The sequence below is a fragment of the Bidens hawaiensis genome, unplaced genomic scaffold, assembly GCF_021521415.1.
Source record: "Bidens hawaiensis isolate Kalapana, Puna unplaced genomic scaffold, B.hawaiensis_p1.1 tig00016033_1, whole genome shotgun sequence".
Taxonomy (NCBI): Eukaryota; Viridiplantae; Streptophyta; class Magnoliopsida; order Asterales; family Asteraceae; genus Bidens; species Bidens hawaiensis.
In genome coordinates this window covers 25,869-42,145 of record NW_027492449.1, presented here as the reverse complement: position 1 = coordinate 42,145, position 16,277 = coordinate 25,869, and the positions used below count along the sequence as shown (strand labels likewise).

The window sequence follows — 16,277 nt, the reverse complement described above, 5'->3', positions numbered from 1 at the left end:
GCATTTTTTATTTCAAATTTTAAGTAACATATATTAATTTAATATACAGTTTAACCCAAATATTTTAGGCCAAATGTATAATAAATAGTTAATTATTAACTTACAAAACAAAAGTTGAAGCCCAAAAGACAAAACCGAACCCAACCAAAAAAGCGGTTCTAAAGAAAAAACCGAACTTTCGGTTTCTAGTTTTAGTTATAGGCTAAACGAAACCGAGCCATAATATTTTAGCCCAAATTTATAACAATCAATTAATTATTAACTAACAGAAAAACGTTACGCCCAAATTCATTATTTTCCGCCCAAAAGACAAAACCGAACCCAACCAAAAACCCAACGGTTTCAAAATCTCAAAAACCGACATTTCTGTTTACGATTCGGTTTTAGCACAAAACCGAACCCACCCGACCCATACACACCCTTAGTAGCAGGAACTGTATACTTGTTGCATGCCTGTCTTAATTTCAATTTTCAGTTTTTCACCAAATGTTTGAAACAGCTAATCTAGAAGTGTAACAATTGAATGACATTATGAAACAAAAGAATACAAAATTTGATATCAAAATCACAAATTCCGATTTATAAAGATTAAATGGAATCATCAATCAAGATAAATAGTGGGATTGTAAAGACGAACCTGAAGAATAAGCCGCAGAGGTTGTGTTAGGGGTTTATCTTGGGGTTTTTGTTTTTCACTTCGAGATTCTATTTGTTTACAGTACAGACAACGTTTTGACTTTTGCATCAAACACCCTCAAGACTTTCATGATGCCCGTTTTTCACTTAGAGCATCCAAAAAAAAAACATCCTTAAACAGTCACATAATAGTCAATCATATTCCAAACCTTTCCTAAAAATCTAAACTTTTTCTATAACAATAAACTTTCACAAATCTCATTAAAATATATTATAATATAGATATATATGCGTGTGTGAGAGAGAAAAAAGGGGTGGCCCCACAAACATGTCACCTTGTTGCAAGTTTGCATTAACAAATTTAACATCCACATACTTGCTCCACAACAAGGAAAGTCTATCATCCAAGTCCATTCATTTGCCATATAGATTCAAACCTAGGAAATTTGAGCTTGTTGCGGATGCTCTTAATCAAGTTTCTTCATTTCACTTTCTCACTAAAGTCATTAATATTTTTTGAAGTAAAGTGTCATTTTCGTCCTTGTGGTTTGACAAATAATGAGTTTATTTTTTTCATACGGATCTTCCACGTTTCTCAGTTCTTGCCAATTACATCCAAATCACTAACCCCATTATATTTAATCGTTAAGTTATGAGGTAGACATATATTTTCACTCTTTATTTATTATAATACGTATTTCAGTGAACTACGATTTTCGTCCTTGTGGTTTGTTCAAATCTGCGGTTTTAGTCCAATAGTTTCAAGTTTGCAATTTTATGGTTTCATTTCACTTGCAATTAAACATGAATTCCCTAATCTCATTAAGTCTGGTCGTTAAATCCATCAGTATGTTCACGTGACGGGGCAGTTTTGTTCCTTGTTTTTTTTTCTTTTTCCCCAAATACATCCCCGCCCCTCACGTGAGAGGGCTTGCGAATTAGGACTGATGTTTATTTGGTGAGAAAAACAACAAAACTGGTCGTCATGTGAGAGGCACGCAAATGGGCTAACAACTAGACTTAACGAGGTTAATAAATTCGATTTTAATTGCAAGTGAAATGAAACTACAAGGATGAAAATTGCAAACTTGAAACTATTTGACAAAAACCACATATTTGGACAACCCACAAGAACGAAAACCGCAGTTCACTGAAGTAAGCATTATAATAAAGAAAGTGTGAAAAGACATGTTTACCCTTGACTTAACGAGGTTAGTGATTTGAATGTAATTGGCAAGAACTGGGAAACGTGGAGGGTCCATATGCAAAAAATAAACTTTATGGATTAAATCACATTATTTGTCAAACCATAAAGACGAAAATGACACTTTACTCTTGTTTTTGGGACTTGGTTTTGAACTTTGGATATATCACTAAACACTCTCAATCCACCTTTGAATGGTCATACATACATGGCCAAATGGTACTTCAAGGGTTTCATTTGAACAAAACGTCGCCTCCTTTATTTCACGTATCATAAGACTAGAACGAGGGTTTGAAGGGTAGCTGGATTTCCATCCAATCAAATTTTTTTATATTAAATGAAATGTAATGACGGAGAGTAAGAAGAATGACCTATAATAGGAGTTGAGTGGTAGGGTTGAATGATGGAGGAAAAACTAAATTGACACTGAGGTGGTACAGAAATAACACATGATGAAGAATTAAAAAAATGACCCATAATTTATCCAAGATTCATTCACCAGCCATTTACCTTTTGTTTTACTATTATGAACTTTTTATATATATAAATTTTAAACTTCTCTAAATATTTTATTTAGATTGAACATATATGAAACCTTGTAAATATTTAGTAATTATCTTTTTGTTTTTTAATTTTAATTTAAAGTGGAAAATGATTGTGAAGAAAAAAAAACTCACTAAGACTTAACTAGGTTTATAGTTAGTAATAGTTGAATATAGAAACTAAGTTTCATTGCATATACCTATTTATAAAGTGAGTACGAATTGACTCAAATCTAACTGTGTTCGTTCAAGAAGTATACATGTGTATGCTTAAGTAACACTATGACACCTATCCAAATTCAAAAATGAAATTAGGTACACTGACTTGCATACGTTTGAAAAATAAGAATCATTGATAATGGTACACGATACATAGTAGTATATCTTATGTATTTAACTATTTATAAGTGTTAGGTGTTTTCTTACTCTTTTTTCTTTTCACAAATGTAATGTTTTATTATTTAAGGTTCTTTATACACATTTGAGTTTAATCGAAAAATGTTGTCAAATTTATCGCATCATCAAATGAATAAGTATGCATTATTTTACAATGTAGTTAAATAAATAAGTATGAATTAAATTTACCCAACCCATTTTAACCCAACTTATTTTAACCCGACCAATTTTAACTCATACAAAAAGTTTCAGTCAACGAGCAAGATTAAAAATATAACTATTTAGTCAATTTTCATGAATTTGTTTTACACATGATCACTCGTATAACACCATATGCATGAGAGCCACATAATTGTGAAAAAGATGAGTAATAAACCTCACCCCATACTTTCCATCAACACCATATCTATCCACTCCCTCACTGCCACGTGTCATTCCATCGTTCCTAGCTTTATCTAAGTTCTAAAGAACCAATTCCTTCAAACAAAACACCTGTAACTCTTGCTAGCTACTGCTTGTTCTTCATCTTTGAACCTTAAAAAAAAACAGACAACAAAGATGGAAACAGGAGTAGCATGCTTTGCACGTGGCACAATCTCACCAAGTGTTGCTTCTCAACATACAACTTCATTTGCTTCTCCTCGTACCATATCTCCATCATTCGCCACCAAGGTATATATGCTTCAAATTTCATTGCCTTTACATTTATTTATGCGAAAATGATCAAAATTTCCTTTCAAAAGGTTAAAGTCTAGAGAATGTCCATTTGACCATCTTATTCCAAAGAACGTCCACCCTTAAATCTCACCGAATCGATGGCTTTTTAATCATTACTCGGCATGCTTTTTAACCAACCAGATTCTGCCACCTGTCCTAAAAATCCCGTACGACAAAACATATCTCGTCATAAGCCAAAAAAATATATGTCGGGCGCCAAAATAAAACTCGTTGGACGCCTGAAAAATCCCGTGGCTCCGATGATGATTATTTTAAAAAATATCAACCCGATAGTTTTGTGACGAGTGGCAGAATATTGCTAGTTGAAAATCTCGTAGGCTAATGATTCAGAAATGTGCAGATCGACGGGATTGAGAGTGAAGTTATAGGAAAAAGCTAGCCAAATGGACATTTTGTTTACTTTGACCATTCAAATAGACATTTTGGTCATTTTCCTTTTATTTAACTATAACTCATAACTTTAATCACTTGAACTGCAAAAACCCAATCGAATTCAACCCACAAACATTTGAAATACTTTTTGCTAATGACAGAATTTGAAGTATAGTTCGTTTTTCGGAGAGTCTTTGAGGGTAATGCCAAGATCATCCATCAAGGTTTCAAAGACACAAAACTCCTCACTCGTAACCAAATGCGAAATCGGTGAAAGTTTGGTGAGTTAACCGCGATCCTACGGATATAAATTTGTCGTTAAAGCTCAAATTAATTGTTATATATATTAGCAATGTTGTGACATATATGTAGGAAGACTTTTTATCAAAGGCAACCCCTGACAAGGGTCTGATCAGAGTGTTGATAAGCATGAGTGAAGCGATTAGGACCATTGCGTTTAAAGTCCGGACCGCATCTTGTGGTGGCACCGCTTGTGTCAACTCGTTCGGTGATGAACAACTCGCAGTTGATATGCTTGCAGACAAGCTTTTGTTTGATGTTAGTTAGTTTCATATGTTTTGTACTTTTTTTCTTATACTTTCCTGTCATAAATATGAAAGAACATAATTTGTTGTAAATTATTTTCTAGGCATTGAGTCACTCGCATTTCTGTAAATATGCTTGCTCGGAAGAAGTTCCTGAGCTTCAAGACATGGGCGGTCCGGTCGAAGGTTAGCATGTTATAATTTAGTACTTTATATGTAATATACTAGTGTATTGTATAACATACCAGGTTAGAAACAGTGTATTACACGGGCTTAGTAAGTGGCATTTTAAATAACTGGTAATGAACATTTAAAATTATCAAATAATATTTTGTGAGAAGATAAAAATTGAAATTACATCAAAGTTACTAGCAAATAATTTAACATATTTTAAGTCAAATATCTCACATAAGTTACTATTTTTTTATATACTATGTTTGTTAACGATAAATATGAAGGGGTGATGAAAAAAGAATCTTGGGCTCACAGAATTGTGACATGCGTCCTAACCATTTACTTATATTAATATTATTATCTAAAAACTGAAGACGCTCATTGTTTTATCTTGACAGATGGATTTAGTGTCGCTTTTGATCCCCTTGATGGGTCTAGCATTGTTGACACCAACTTCACAGTTGGTACCATTTTTGGTGTGTGGCCGGGAGATAAGCTAACCGGGGTGACCGGAAGGGACCAAGTGGCTGCAGCCATGGGAATTTACGGACCTCGAACTACTTATGTCATTGCACTCAAGGGTGTCCCTGGAACCCACGAGTTTCTTCTCTTGACGAAGGTAAAAAGAATATTCCTTTTCAAAAACTTATGATAATCGTACTTACAAAAAGAAATCAGAGATTACCATAAAATGATAATGATAAAGCTAACCAGCTAATGACAATGATAAAATGTTGAAAAAAACTATCATAATATTCAAATTAGAGATACAATAATGACTAACAAACAAACTTAAAGATAAATAATAAATATTTTTTTTTTCTTAAAAATAGTTCCAATTACAATAAAGAGGCAGGTAAGCGGGCAACAAGCTGCACCGCCACCCCCTTTTGAATGGCAAAACCGATCCTACTGAAAACAAAGTTATCGTTCTTCGGCGTCGATGAGTTACTGTGCAAAACCGATCCTACTGAAATCAAATAATAATAACTATGATGGATAATAAACTCGGCTAACACGCACAAACATTTATCGATTTCTATTTTTTATGGTCAGGGAAATGGCAGCATGTGAAAGAAACAACAGAAATTGGTGAAGGGAAAATGTTTTCGCCTGGAAATTTGAGAGCTACTTTTGATAATCCTGATTATGACAAGGTTTTATAAATTTTCATATCATATACTACTAACTTTTAAACATATCAAGAAATCTTGAAATTAAAATGTATCATTTTATTTTATTTGATTGTATACAGTTGATCAATTACTATGTAAAAGAGAAGTACACTTTGCGATACACCGGTGGAATGGTGCCGGATGTTAATCAGGTCGATCTCGTCACTTCATTTGTTCAAAAAAAAATTGTACATTTTTTATTCATCTTTTTTTTTGTTATAACTTATAATGTTGTTTTTGTTACAGATTATTGTGAAAGAAAAAGGTGTTTTCACAAATGTGATATCACCAACAACAAAGGCGAAACTAAGGCTTCTTTTCGAGGTGGCTCCATTGGGACTATTGATTGAGAATGCAGGCGGTTACAGCAGTGACGGGACACGGTCCGTGTTAGATAAGGTTATTGTGAATCTTGATGATCGGACTCAAGTAGCTTACGGGTCCAAAAATGAGATCATCCGGTTTGAAGAGACGCTATACGGATCATCTAGGCTCGCATCTGGTGTCCCTGTTGGATAATCTATATACAGTGTGATTTACATAATCATTAAATAAAATTTGTTTATTATTATTGCTATTATTATTTTTAGAATAAATATCTATGAAAAATCTATATAATCATTTCCCACATATTTGATACATTACATGATGGCCCACACGAACGCACCTCTAACGAAGCAGGGAGCAAGTGACGTACTACACAGACGTATATTTAGTGTTTTGATATTTGTTACCGACACTTTGTGAAGTCGATATGAATATCATGCATGATTTATGGTAATGAAAAGATGTGTTAAGGACACCTTTGTTTAAAGCCATGTTCTTTCCACTTGACTCCTTTCTTTTCTCCTTTTGCCTTTCACTAATTTGCCTCAAATAATTGCTCATGGGCTGTTTTGCTCATGCACCCAATCTTTGTCTCGTATGCCCATTCGACATTCGAAAGAAGTGGCTTTCGTCATGCGGTTGGTGGTATACTTAATACCCTTTTGTAGTATTGTTCTATACGTTTACACAGAGACGTTAACGTTTGAGCATGACATCAAGTACGACTTTTATTATTAGACTTACTATACGTAGCTAGTGTGACACTTATTAAATCCAACCCCCTAAAACAAATATTTGGTTGTTTTGTAACAAAGTGAAATAACGTATAACAAACAAACAAGCAAGCAAACATATCAAGTAAAATCTCACTCGTAGAACAGCTATTGATAGAGAGTTTAAGAACAATTCGAATACTAATATTTTTTTTTTATTATTATATCAAGAGATAAAATGGGAAAAAGGTCCTTGTATTATTATTACAAAAAGTAAAAGATATTTGGCACTATGTTCACAAAAAGAAGTTTTATGGAGTTTTCTTTCTCCTAAAGGTTTTGGTAAGAGCAATAATAACACAATAAATGAAAAGGCAAATGGATCATTGTCATGCCAAATCTTGCTAACTTTTTCATGCAATTATAAAAGTTGTCATAAAGCAAACCCTCTAGTGAAATAGCTCATTAATTATACAAATCATCCAACACTTGGTGTATAAATATCACACAGTCACACTTCCATTGACAACTCTGCAACCTCCTGGTGCAATCATTTTGGGTTCATCCACAAATCACCATCAAGAGGTAAAGCTCTCTGCTTTCACCCCTATGTTTTTCAAGATTCATAGCTTAGAATGATTTTTTTTAGACTAGTGCAAGTTTACTTTTTGATCATCTTTCTGAATTGGGTATTTGATTAGTTAAAAAACTGTGATTAATTGGAAGTTATATTAGTTAAAAATTTCATTTTGTTTATCAAGGTCTTCTTGATTCTTGAATTGATGGGTCATATTCAAGATTCTTGAATATGTTCTAATAAATCTTGAAAAAGAGTATTTTTAGTGATATGATTCCTATCAAAGATTCTTAACTTTTCATCTACAAATATACAACAGTTATTGTAAAAAGCATACATTTGCAAGATTTGAGCTCGAATAACATGATGCAAGAAAGCAAGCGATCAAAATGGACGAAAGAGCAGAACAAATGGTTTGAAAGTGCTCTAGCTATATTTGATACCGAAACACCCGATAGGTGGTCAAATGTGGCTGCCTTTGTTCCCGGGAAGTCAGAATATGAAGTGAGAGCACAATATGAGGAACTAGAAGCTGATATTAATAATATAGAGGCCGGTTTGGACGAAGTCCCAGGGTACTCCACCGTTAAGTCTGAGTTTGATCAAGATCATCGATTCACTTCGTTCAAGAACAGGTTTTTGAGGTTAAGATCATTTGACCACGAGAGGCGTAAAGGTGTACCTTGGACCGAAGAAGAGCACAGGTGAACTAGTTTTATTAGTAGTAAGTTTATTAAATATTTTATGTTTAATAACATTAGTAGTGACTTATGTTTAATGTATTAATTAAAGGCGATTCTTGATGGGTCTTCAAGTTCATGGCAAAGGAGACTGGCGAAACATATCACGCAACTTTGTGGTAACAAAAACACCAACACAAGTGGCGAGTCATGCTCAAAAGTACTATGCAAGGCAACATTCAGATGGGAAAGAAAAGAGAAGGCCTAGCATTCATGATATCACCACCGTCCACCTGGCACGAACGAGCAATTTCTCAAGTGACATGGACAAATTCTCGCAATTGGTCAATACACCAGACAATGGAATTAATATACGAATGTACAATTCGGGTCTGTTTTCCCAACCTACAAGGTACCAGGTTGAAGGTTAGGCAACCTGGATATGTGTTTGTAATTCAGATCATTGTCTATGTATTCATGTTATCGTGTACTTAAATGATAGATCCTAACAGTTTGAAGCCCAAAGTAGAGTGGTTTTCTAATGTAACTTATGATTAATAATCATGACAAAAAATGTAGATTGACATGTAATGCATAGTTAAAGTTGAACCAACTTTATTTGTGTCGATCGCCATGTCATCCATGACTCACTTTACACTTATCCAGTTTTTTCCAGATCACCACCACCATTTATAGTATATATGTATTATAAAAGGAAAATATGCCATAGTGCAGTCCACATGTATATACACAATAAATCAATGTATATTATGTAGTTGGTGTATCTGTTGGAGTATGACAAAGGCCCTCACTTGATGAAATAGTTTTTTATAAATGTGTTGCAAGTTGCATGATAGACCACTTAATTCTATTCCTTTAATATGTGTGGGGATAGCTTACATAGTAAAGATTCAAATCATACATTACCATGAATAGAAAAAAAAACATGTAAACAATTATTGAAAGGTCCAGTATTAACAGTAAAGATACAACATGGAACTTATCTCAAGATCAAAAAAGATGGTACCTTTATTAATAGATATGTACAGATTTAGTGAGCAATGAAGTCAAGCTGGATAATAGAAGGCTAAAAATCGGTTCTTGGTCCGGCAAGAGAATAATAAGCAAGTATATGTGCAGGATGTTCCAATAATAAGCTGCGTTTTTAATACCATATACTTATACAGCAACACATTCTAAATCAAGACAACCTTGTGCTATGGCAGTTAGTCCCCTTTGTGAAACGGTATGGTAATCAAAGGTGCGTAATGAACAAGAACAAAGAAAACAAACAATATGGCTAACACCCAATATTATTAATGATCAAGAAATCTGACTCAAAAACTTGATATAATATCCCATACCCTAAACACGGTATATATAGACTAACCTAAACGCGTTAGAATATATTTAGGACAGAATAAAATCAACACAATAATTATTTCCATCTAAACCTAAAATAGATTATTCCATAAAATAACTATCCATAGATAACCCGATTACTTGCACGCCAAGTTAACCGGTTTCTTGTATCCCAAGTCGCTCCACGCATAGCCATAAGTCGACTCGGTAATTCCCAATAAACGGCACCTTCTTCATCCGCTCCTCTTTCGATTCTAAAGCCGTTTCATTTTCTTGCAAAACCGAGCTAAAACTTCCATTGCCCTGTGTCTCCAATCACATTTCTTGTCTATTTATCATCAATTTTGAATTCATAATTAGTTCAGTTATGTTGTTTGATGTAACAATCATTTATAGAAACAGGAACAATGAGAATGTATGCTAATCATCTGGTCAACACGAGGCATCATAAATAACACAAATAACAAAAACCATAGATAATTCACATTAAATTTATGCAATGTGGATTGTACCTAAAGCAATCAAGGTTGTACCTCTTAAATTTTAAGAGGTCGTTGAATTTGTTTTATATATAGTATAGATAATATATTGTTCCCCATGAAATGGAACCAACTTTTGAATGTATTACCACCGTTAGATTATCTTGAAATGAAATCTGGACCCTTTAAACTCTAAAAATTCCTTCCAGAAGCAGAGGTTATCTATGGTTACATAGTGGCGGTTGTATGTTTCTGTTTTTACGTTGTTCCTCTTTCTCTGGCGGCATTTACGGCTCTTCTCTCTCCCACGTTTAGGGCTTTTATTGCCTATTTAACACAGGTGTGATGAGATAGATAGAACCCCCTTCTTCATGTTCAATATTTCATTTCTTAATTAAAACAAATTATTGCCAGAATTTATGCTAGCTTTGGAGAGATGTTGATTGTTTTTGTATCTTTACGTCTACGGCGTATCGTTGGCTTCTTGTAGGCACCACAAATGGCTTTCATCTCTAAGTTAGGAGACGATGAGTTCGGCCCTGATCGCCGGTTTTGGTTTTGCAAATTGAAGTACTTCATCAGAACCGTCAAAGGTAAGGTTTACTCTACCTTCTGATTCATATAATTTATTATACTCTGTTTGATGTTATTGTTTCTCCTGCATATGCTTGCTTCTTCATGCAGTCTTCTTCAGTTTCAGCGAACTTTCCATTGTCTATTTGCTCTTCATTGCAAATTGAGCGCTAATTTCTGGTAATGTGTCAATTTTACATAGCTTTCTATTTCAATTCACAATTACTTGTGTCATTCAATCTGAATTATTACTCGTGTATAATTTTATTTTGAAGATCATAATTCATATTTCTCTGAATTCAAAGTATGGATGAAATGTTAACGATGCCGGTACACACAATGCAGTTATTTGGATTTTCTTGATGAAGAAACACTAAATGGCCCCGGCAGATTAAGGATAATCTGGGGGTTAAGTAGATGTTTCCCACGAGGGTTAGGTCCAGCAAAGATGGTTATTCTTCTCGACCTGCAAAACAGACACCGTGAGCTCGTCACTGAGAATGGGGGGGGGGGGGGGGGGTTCCTCCTTGTGACCACCCTCCAGCGTGAGAATCAGACTAGATTGCTCTGAATATAAGTGTATATAGAGAGAAATAGCTAGAGAAGATAAGATGATAATACCGTTCCAAGGTGTTGGAGTATTTATAGCCGAAGGTAGTTTTCAAGCAGGTACGGCCAGCTGTATAATATTCCTTTTCCACCAACTACGGGCTATGTTCGTGCCACGATAGGAGTTGGTGGGCAGACAGCGGCTGATAGTGACATTTTGAACTGGAGCATGCTGCTCCTCGTACTATTGTCGGTGAGCTATCACCCTGTGATTGGTTCATGGGTTGCTTTTGCCAGATCTTGTCTATTTGTCCATACCTTGGTAGGTATAGTACAAAAGATCTTCTAGAAGCGTACGGACTGGCTCTTTTGGGCGGGAATATTCTCGCCCTGCTCATTCCTTCTTCAGGTGACATTACTGAAGTATGAGTTAGTGCCTTATGCGTGTAGCCTTACTGTTAGTGCGGGTAGCCCTCCTTCTTGGCTTGTATCTGCAGCTGCGGGAACAGGCAGGATACTTTACCAAGGGAGGCTTTCCTGCGGGAACAGCTGGCTTGCGTATAAGGTCTTCATCTCTCTGAGCATGGTGGGTCCTGCGGATCCAGTTGGTCTTTGCGCAGACGTCCCTCTTCAAGGTGAGTCTTGTGGGTCCAACATGGCTTTGCTGGGACCTACCTCTTCAAGTCCCCCCAGTCCATTGTTCTTCTCATGAATTGTTAATGAGGGGAACTTTTGGACTTTAAGCAAGGGGTTTTGAAAAGGGTTTTTCGTTTTTTAAGGTTTTCCGTGGGGATTCTTCCCTCAGTTTTCCTAATGTCACTTGCAGAAATTCCCGACTTTTCTGCCTGATCTTTGGGTATGATGCGGGTAGGTGTGTAACCTCCTCGCAAGTCGAGAGCGTTGAGTTTCACTTGTGTAGATTCTCCACGAGGTTTTGGTAGTTTGACATAGTGATCAGTTATGTTAAACAACCAATCCACCTTGAAGCTTCAAACAATCTAGTTCTCAACGTTCCCGCCATGCGGGGGTGCTATTTCTCTTTCCGCAAGCATGGCCCATAAGATCCTTCTTGGTTTCAATTCCCTGCAGGTGCTAAGTATGTGAAGGGTTTCTCTTTGACACTGTACCAGCACTTGTCTTACGGTTTCTTGTTTTCCAAGGTAAGGGGGGTATATTCCCTCTTATTTTTGAATCTTTTTGGAATTCGGAGAGTTGGTGAAAGGATAAGGACAGTCCAAACGGTTGAAGGGACGTTGGCGTCTTCTGACGGTTTCAGGACGTGCAGGAAGTTATGACGACGTGACAGCATGTGGTCAATCAGGACGCTTTTTCAGGCGCGTGGGCGCGAGTTTCATGTCACGCGCCATTCCGACACCTGTTACCAGCTTGCTTTATCCACACGTGTCGCCGTTTCATTGCACCTGCGCTCTCTCTCTCCTCCGCATTAAATTCATCGCATTCATTGCGATGAGTATATAAGGGGGGAGAGGGTGTATCTCATCCCATACCTTCACTTCACTCTTCTTTTCCTTTTAAGCGATTTCTGGCGAATACTCATCTTTTCCGGCGAGCATTCTCCTGAAACCGCTTTCTTTAACATTTAAAAAATGTTTTCTTCTACTCATGATCCTGAGGTTAACGTCGAGAAGTCTGACGTTTACCTCGAGAACCCGACGTCTACGTCCGATAAGGACGATAAGAGTACTGCTGGCGAGTACCAGTGTACTCTTTCTGTCGATGTATACCATTACATCGTCAAGAAGTTCATGCTGGATCCGTATGAGCCAGAGTTTCCGGAGCCCAACCAGACGGTGTACGATGCCCCTAAGGGCAAGATAGGGGTTTACGCTTCGTTCTTCCTATATGGGAATCTAAGATTCCCATTAACGAAGTTCGTGTACCGTGTTCTGGAGAAACACGGTGTTCATTTGACGGAGGTGCACCCAATGGCGATTGCTAAAGTTCGCCATTTCGAATGGGTGTGCCGTATTTTGGACATCGAGCCCCGCGTCGACCGTCTGATGACTTTCTACACCTGGAGGTGCATCCAGGGCTGGTATACCCTTGTCACTCGGATCAAGGGGTTGAAGATCTGCCCTACTGAGCGTAGTCTTCGTTCTTGGAAGTGGGAGTTTTTCTACCTCTCCGCTCGCGTCGTCCCCATCGCGATGACGTTCAAGAATGGGAGGGCACTCTCTAACCTTCACGCCTCCAATTACCAGGAGACGGAATGGTTCGCCAAGATCTCCCAGATCCAGACTCCGGTTTATCGCTTCGCGGAGTCTGGGATGGTGATGCTTGGGATGAGCCGCGTGTGGAAGGATGCCGGGTCTGGGACGCCGCAAATACCCATCGTCCTTGAATACGGTTTGAACTATATTCCTTACGGTATGCTCCGTCTTTTGTGTTGGTTTAGGATTTTCTTCTAACATTATCTTTTTTATTTCAGAGGGGAACGACTTACAGTCGCTCTTGCATCCGCGGGAGACTGGTGGTCCCGCACGGTTGGGTACTCGTGATCTCGATGAGAACGAGTTTCCCATTTTGGAGCAGACGGCGGATAGATTCGTAGAGGTCTACCCGCCGGGCCACGAAATTTTAAGCGCCACTCGGCCAGGTAAGGAGTTCTTTAATCCTCGTCCTCTCCATGCTCAAACTTCTGCTGGAATTCCTCTGATTTTGTCATCTTCTGATGAGGGATCCGCAGATGGGCCTTTCTTTGTGAGGAAGAAGAAGGCTGCTGGCGTGAAGGGCAAGGCGAAGGTTGCTTCCGTCGTCGACCTGAGGAATCAGTCTGATTCCGAGAATGAAAGTGAGGAGGCGGCGGGGAACCTTGGTGGTGGTGACGAGACCATTGTCTCAGAGGTTGAGACAACGGCTGTCACTTCCGAGCCACCAAGCGCTGCGAAGGTGACTGGCGCGAAGAGGCCAGTTTCATCGGGTCTATCTCCGCCTGTCAGGTCTTTCAAGATCAAGAAAGCTAGTAAGTATATTTTTTGTGTACCTTTTCCACATTTCCTTCCGCCTTTGTTTTTAATATCTTTTGTTTTTCTTCATGCAGGAGTGGACTTATCCGCTTTCGAGAGCGGTGCGGGAGGAAGCGGTTCAGGACCCACGACGATAGGTTTGGTCAACCTATCCGAGGCGATGACCCAGACGGCTGCGCCTGTTTCTGGTGCTGGTTCAGTTGCTCATACTGTTGAAGCAACTGTTCCAGTTATGACGTCATCTCCGCCGGCCGTCAGTGCCATCTTTACTACATCCTTCACCGGACCGACGGTGACTTTTTCCGCGAGCTCATCTATGGCGGCTACCACGGTTATGAGTTCATCTCAAATGAGTTCATCTCCGATGGTCTCTACCTCAATGGCCTCTGCATTGTCACATTCAGCGTCAGCGACTACCTCTGTTGGGGCCAGTTCTTCAGGTATGTTTAGAGTTGGGACCTCTAGACTTACCTCTGTTGATGAGGGAGTCCAACCTTTGCCTCCTTCCCATCTCCTTGACCTCTTGGATGGATATCCTTTAGGTTCAGGTGATGGGTTTAGCGGCTATCGGCCTGTTATCGACCCTACAGGTGCGTGGGGTTACTTTGGCCTGTTATTCCTCCTGATTCAATTTTTCTTAACTGTTTTTTGTTGCAGTTTCAGATTCCAATGAGGTCTATGCGCCAAGGTGGAATATCCGCCGAGGCACGACTCTCAGGACGGCTGCAGACTGCGTCGACTGGGCGCGCCATGCCGCTCCAAGCGGTGCACTGGGGGAGGCTATGGCTAGCTACCAGGAGGGCAGGTTGTCCAACGAGCTTCGAATTCTTCTCGCCCGGATGCAACCGCGTGTCGAGTTACTTTGTCGTGAAAACGACAAGTTAAAGACTGTGCGTAGCCTGGAGGTGGCTCAGGTGCGATCGCTGCGGGAGGAGAACAAGAAGCTTGCCGCCACCGCTACTGAAAAAGAAAAGGCCTTCAAGGACCTTGAGGCCGAGATCCAAGCCAGGCATGAGGCCCGTTCCAAGGATACTCAAGCTGTTAACGAACAGCTTAGGTTAGCCAAGGAAACTGCGCGTAATGCGACCGAAAGGGCCACCAAAGCTGAAGCCGTTGCTGAGCCTCTGCTCGCTGAGAATGAAGAGCTTAAAGCCAAACTGGAGAAGCTTCAGCAGGCTCATGAGGCTTTGGCTTTAGAGGATGCCAAGAAGCTACAGGAGCTCTTGGATCAGAGGGTTGTGCTTGATCGCACTGAGCGCAAGCTTAAAGGCGTTGAAGAGGCTGCTACCAAAGACGTGTTGCTTGTCAACCTCAACAAGAATGAAGCCGAACGCGCCCGCGATCAAGCTCAAGCTACCCTTCAAGACGCTCTATCCAATAAGGATTGGCTTCTACGAGAAGCGTTGCCGCAGGTACGCATAGCTCCATAATTTCTTTGCTTTGCGCTTTTCTTTATACTTAGAAAAGTTTTTTTTATATATTTTTTATTGTAGATTGTGCATCGGATATTCGCGAACACATCCTATGATGATGCCATGAGCGCAGCCCTCAATGCTTCTCATGAGGATGGGGAGAAGGCTGGTTTCTTGCTTGGTCTAGGATTTGCAGAGAAAGGCATCCCGCCTTCCAATTTTCCTTTACACGATGTTGATACTGAAGCTGCCTATGACCAAGCTGTGAACCAGTATGCTGCCTTCCCGCATCCGGTTGTGGAGAAGGTGAATGAAGTTGCTGCTGCTGATGACGGGCTAGCTGTTCTCAAAGCTTCCCTCGAACCGCCGCAGCCGACTGATGGTGCGGGTTCAAGTGGGTTTGGAGGAAGTGGTCCCGAAGCTTGAATCTTGAGATTCCTTCCCACCGTTAGGATAGATTTGTATTTTTTGTAGGCGGGTAGATACCTAGCCATTTTGTAATGTTTGAACAACTTTTATTGTGAATATAAATGTTTTGTTAACGCCTTGCCTTGTAAACATTATATGATTTGCTCATGCATATTTTAGTTTAACTTAGCAATTTTTTATGTGTTTTGAATAAGTTAACCTTTCGACGCGTGTTAGATAATAGGTTAATGTTCTGTTTCCTCTATCATGATTGTGCAGGTAGGACCGTCACTTTCACTTAGTAGGATGACCAAACTTTATCTATATCTGACCTGCGTGAAGGTTTTCCTCATCTTCCCCTTAGAAATATTTACTGTTTTTGTGTTTATGCGGGTTGTGCCGCTTTCCACACGCAACGACTTATTTCC

General features: G+C 38.8%; 2 protein-coding genes across 2 annotated transcripts; both read left to right on the top strand.

Annotated features, from left to right (window-relative positions):
• The first annotated feature begins 3,124 nt into the window (after positions 1 to 3,124).
• LOC143550358 (sedoheptulose-1,7-bisphosphatase, chloroplastic-like) lies at positions 3,125 to 6,301 on the top strand. Its single transcript, XM_077041019.1, has 8 exons — positions 3,125 to 3,450; positions 4,050 to 4,169; positions 4,261 to 4,446; positions 4,538 to 4,619; positions 5,006 to 5,225; positions 5,662 to 5,764; positions 5,863 to 5,934; positions 6,029 to 6,301. Exons 1-8 carry the CDS (start codon positions 3,337 to 3,339, stop codon positions 6,299 to 6,301), a joined length of 1,170 nt encoding a protein of 389 aa, XP_076897134.1. The 5' UTR covers positions 3,125 to 3,336.
• Positions 6,302 to 7,646: 1,345 nt separating this feature from the next.
• LOC143550357 (transcription factor DIVARICATA-like) lies at positions 7,647 to 8,940 on the top strand. The gene is made up of 2 exons (XM_077041018.1): positions 7,647 to 8,103; positions 8,192 to 8,940. Exons 1-2 carry the CDS (start codon positions 7,763 to 7,765, stop codon positions 8,508 to 8,510), a joined length of 660 nt encoding a protein of 219 aa, XP_076897133.1. The 5' UTR covers positions 7,647 to 7,762; the 3' UTR covers positions 8,511 to 8,940.
• The last annotated feature ends 7,337 nt before the right edge of the window (positions 8,941 to 16,277 follow it).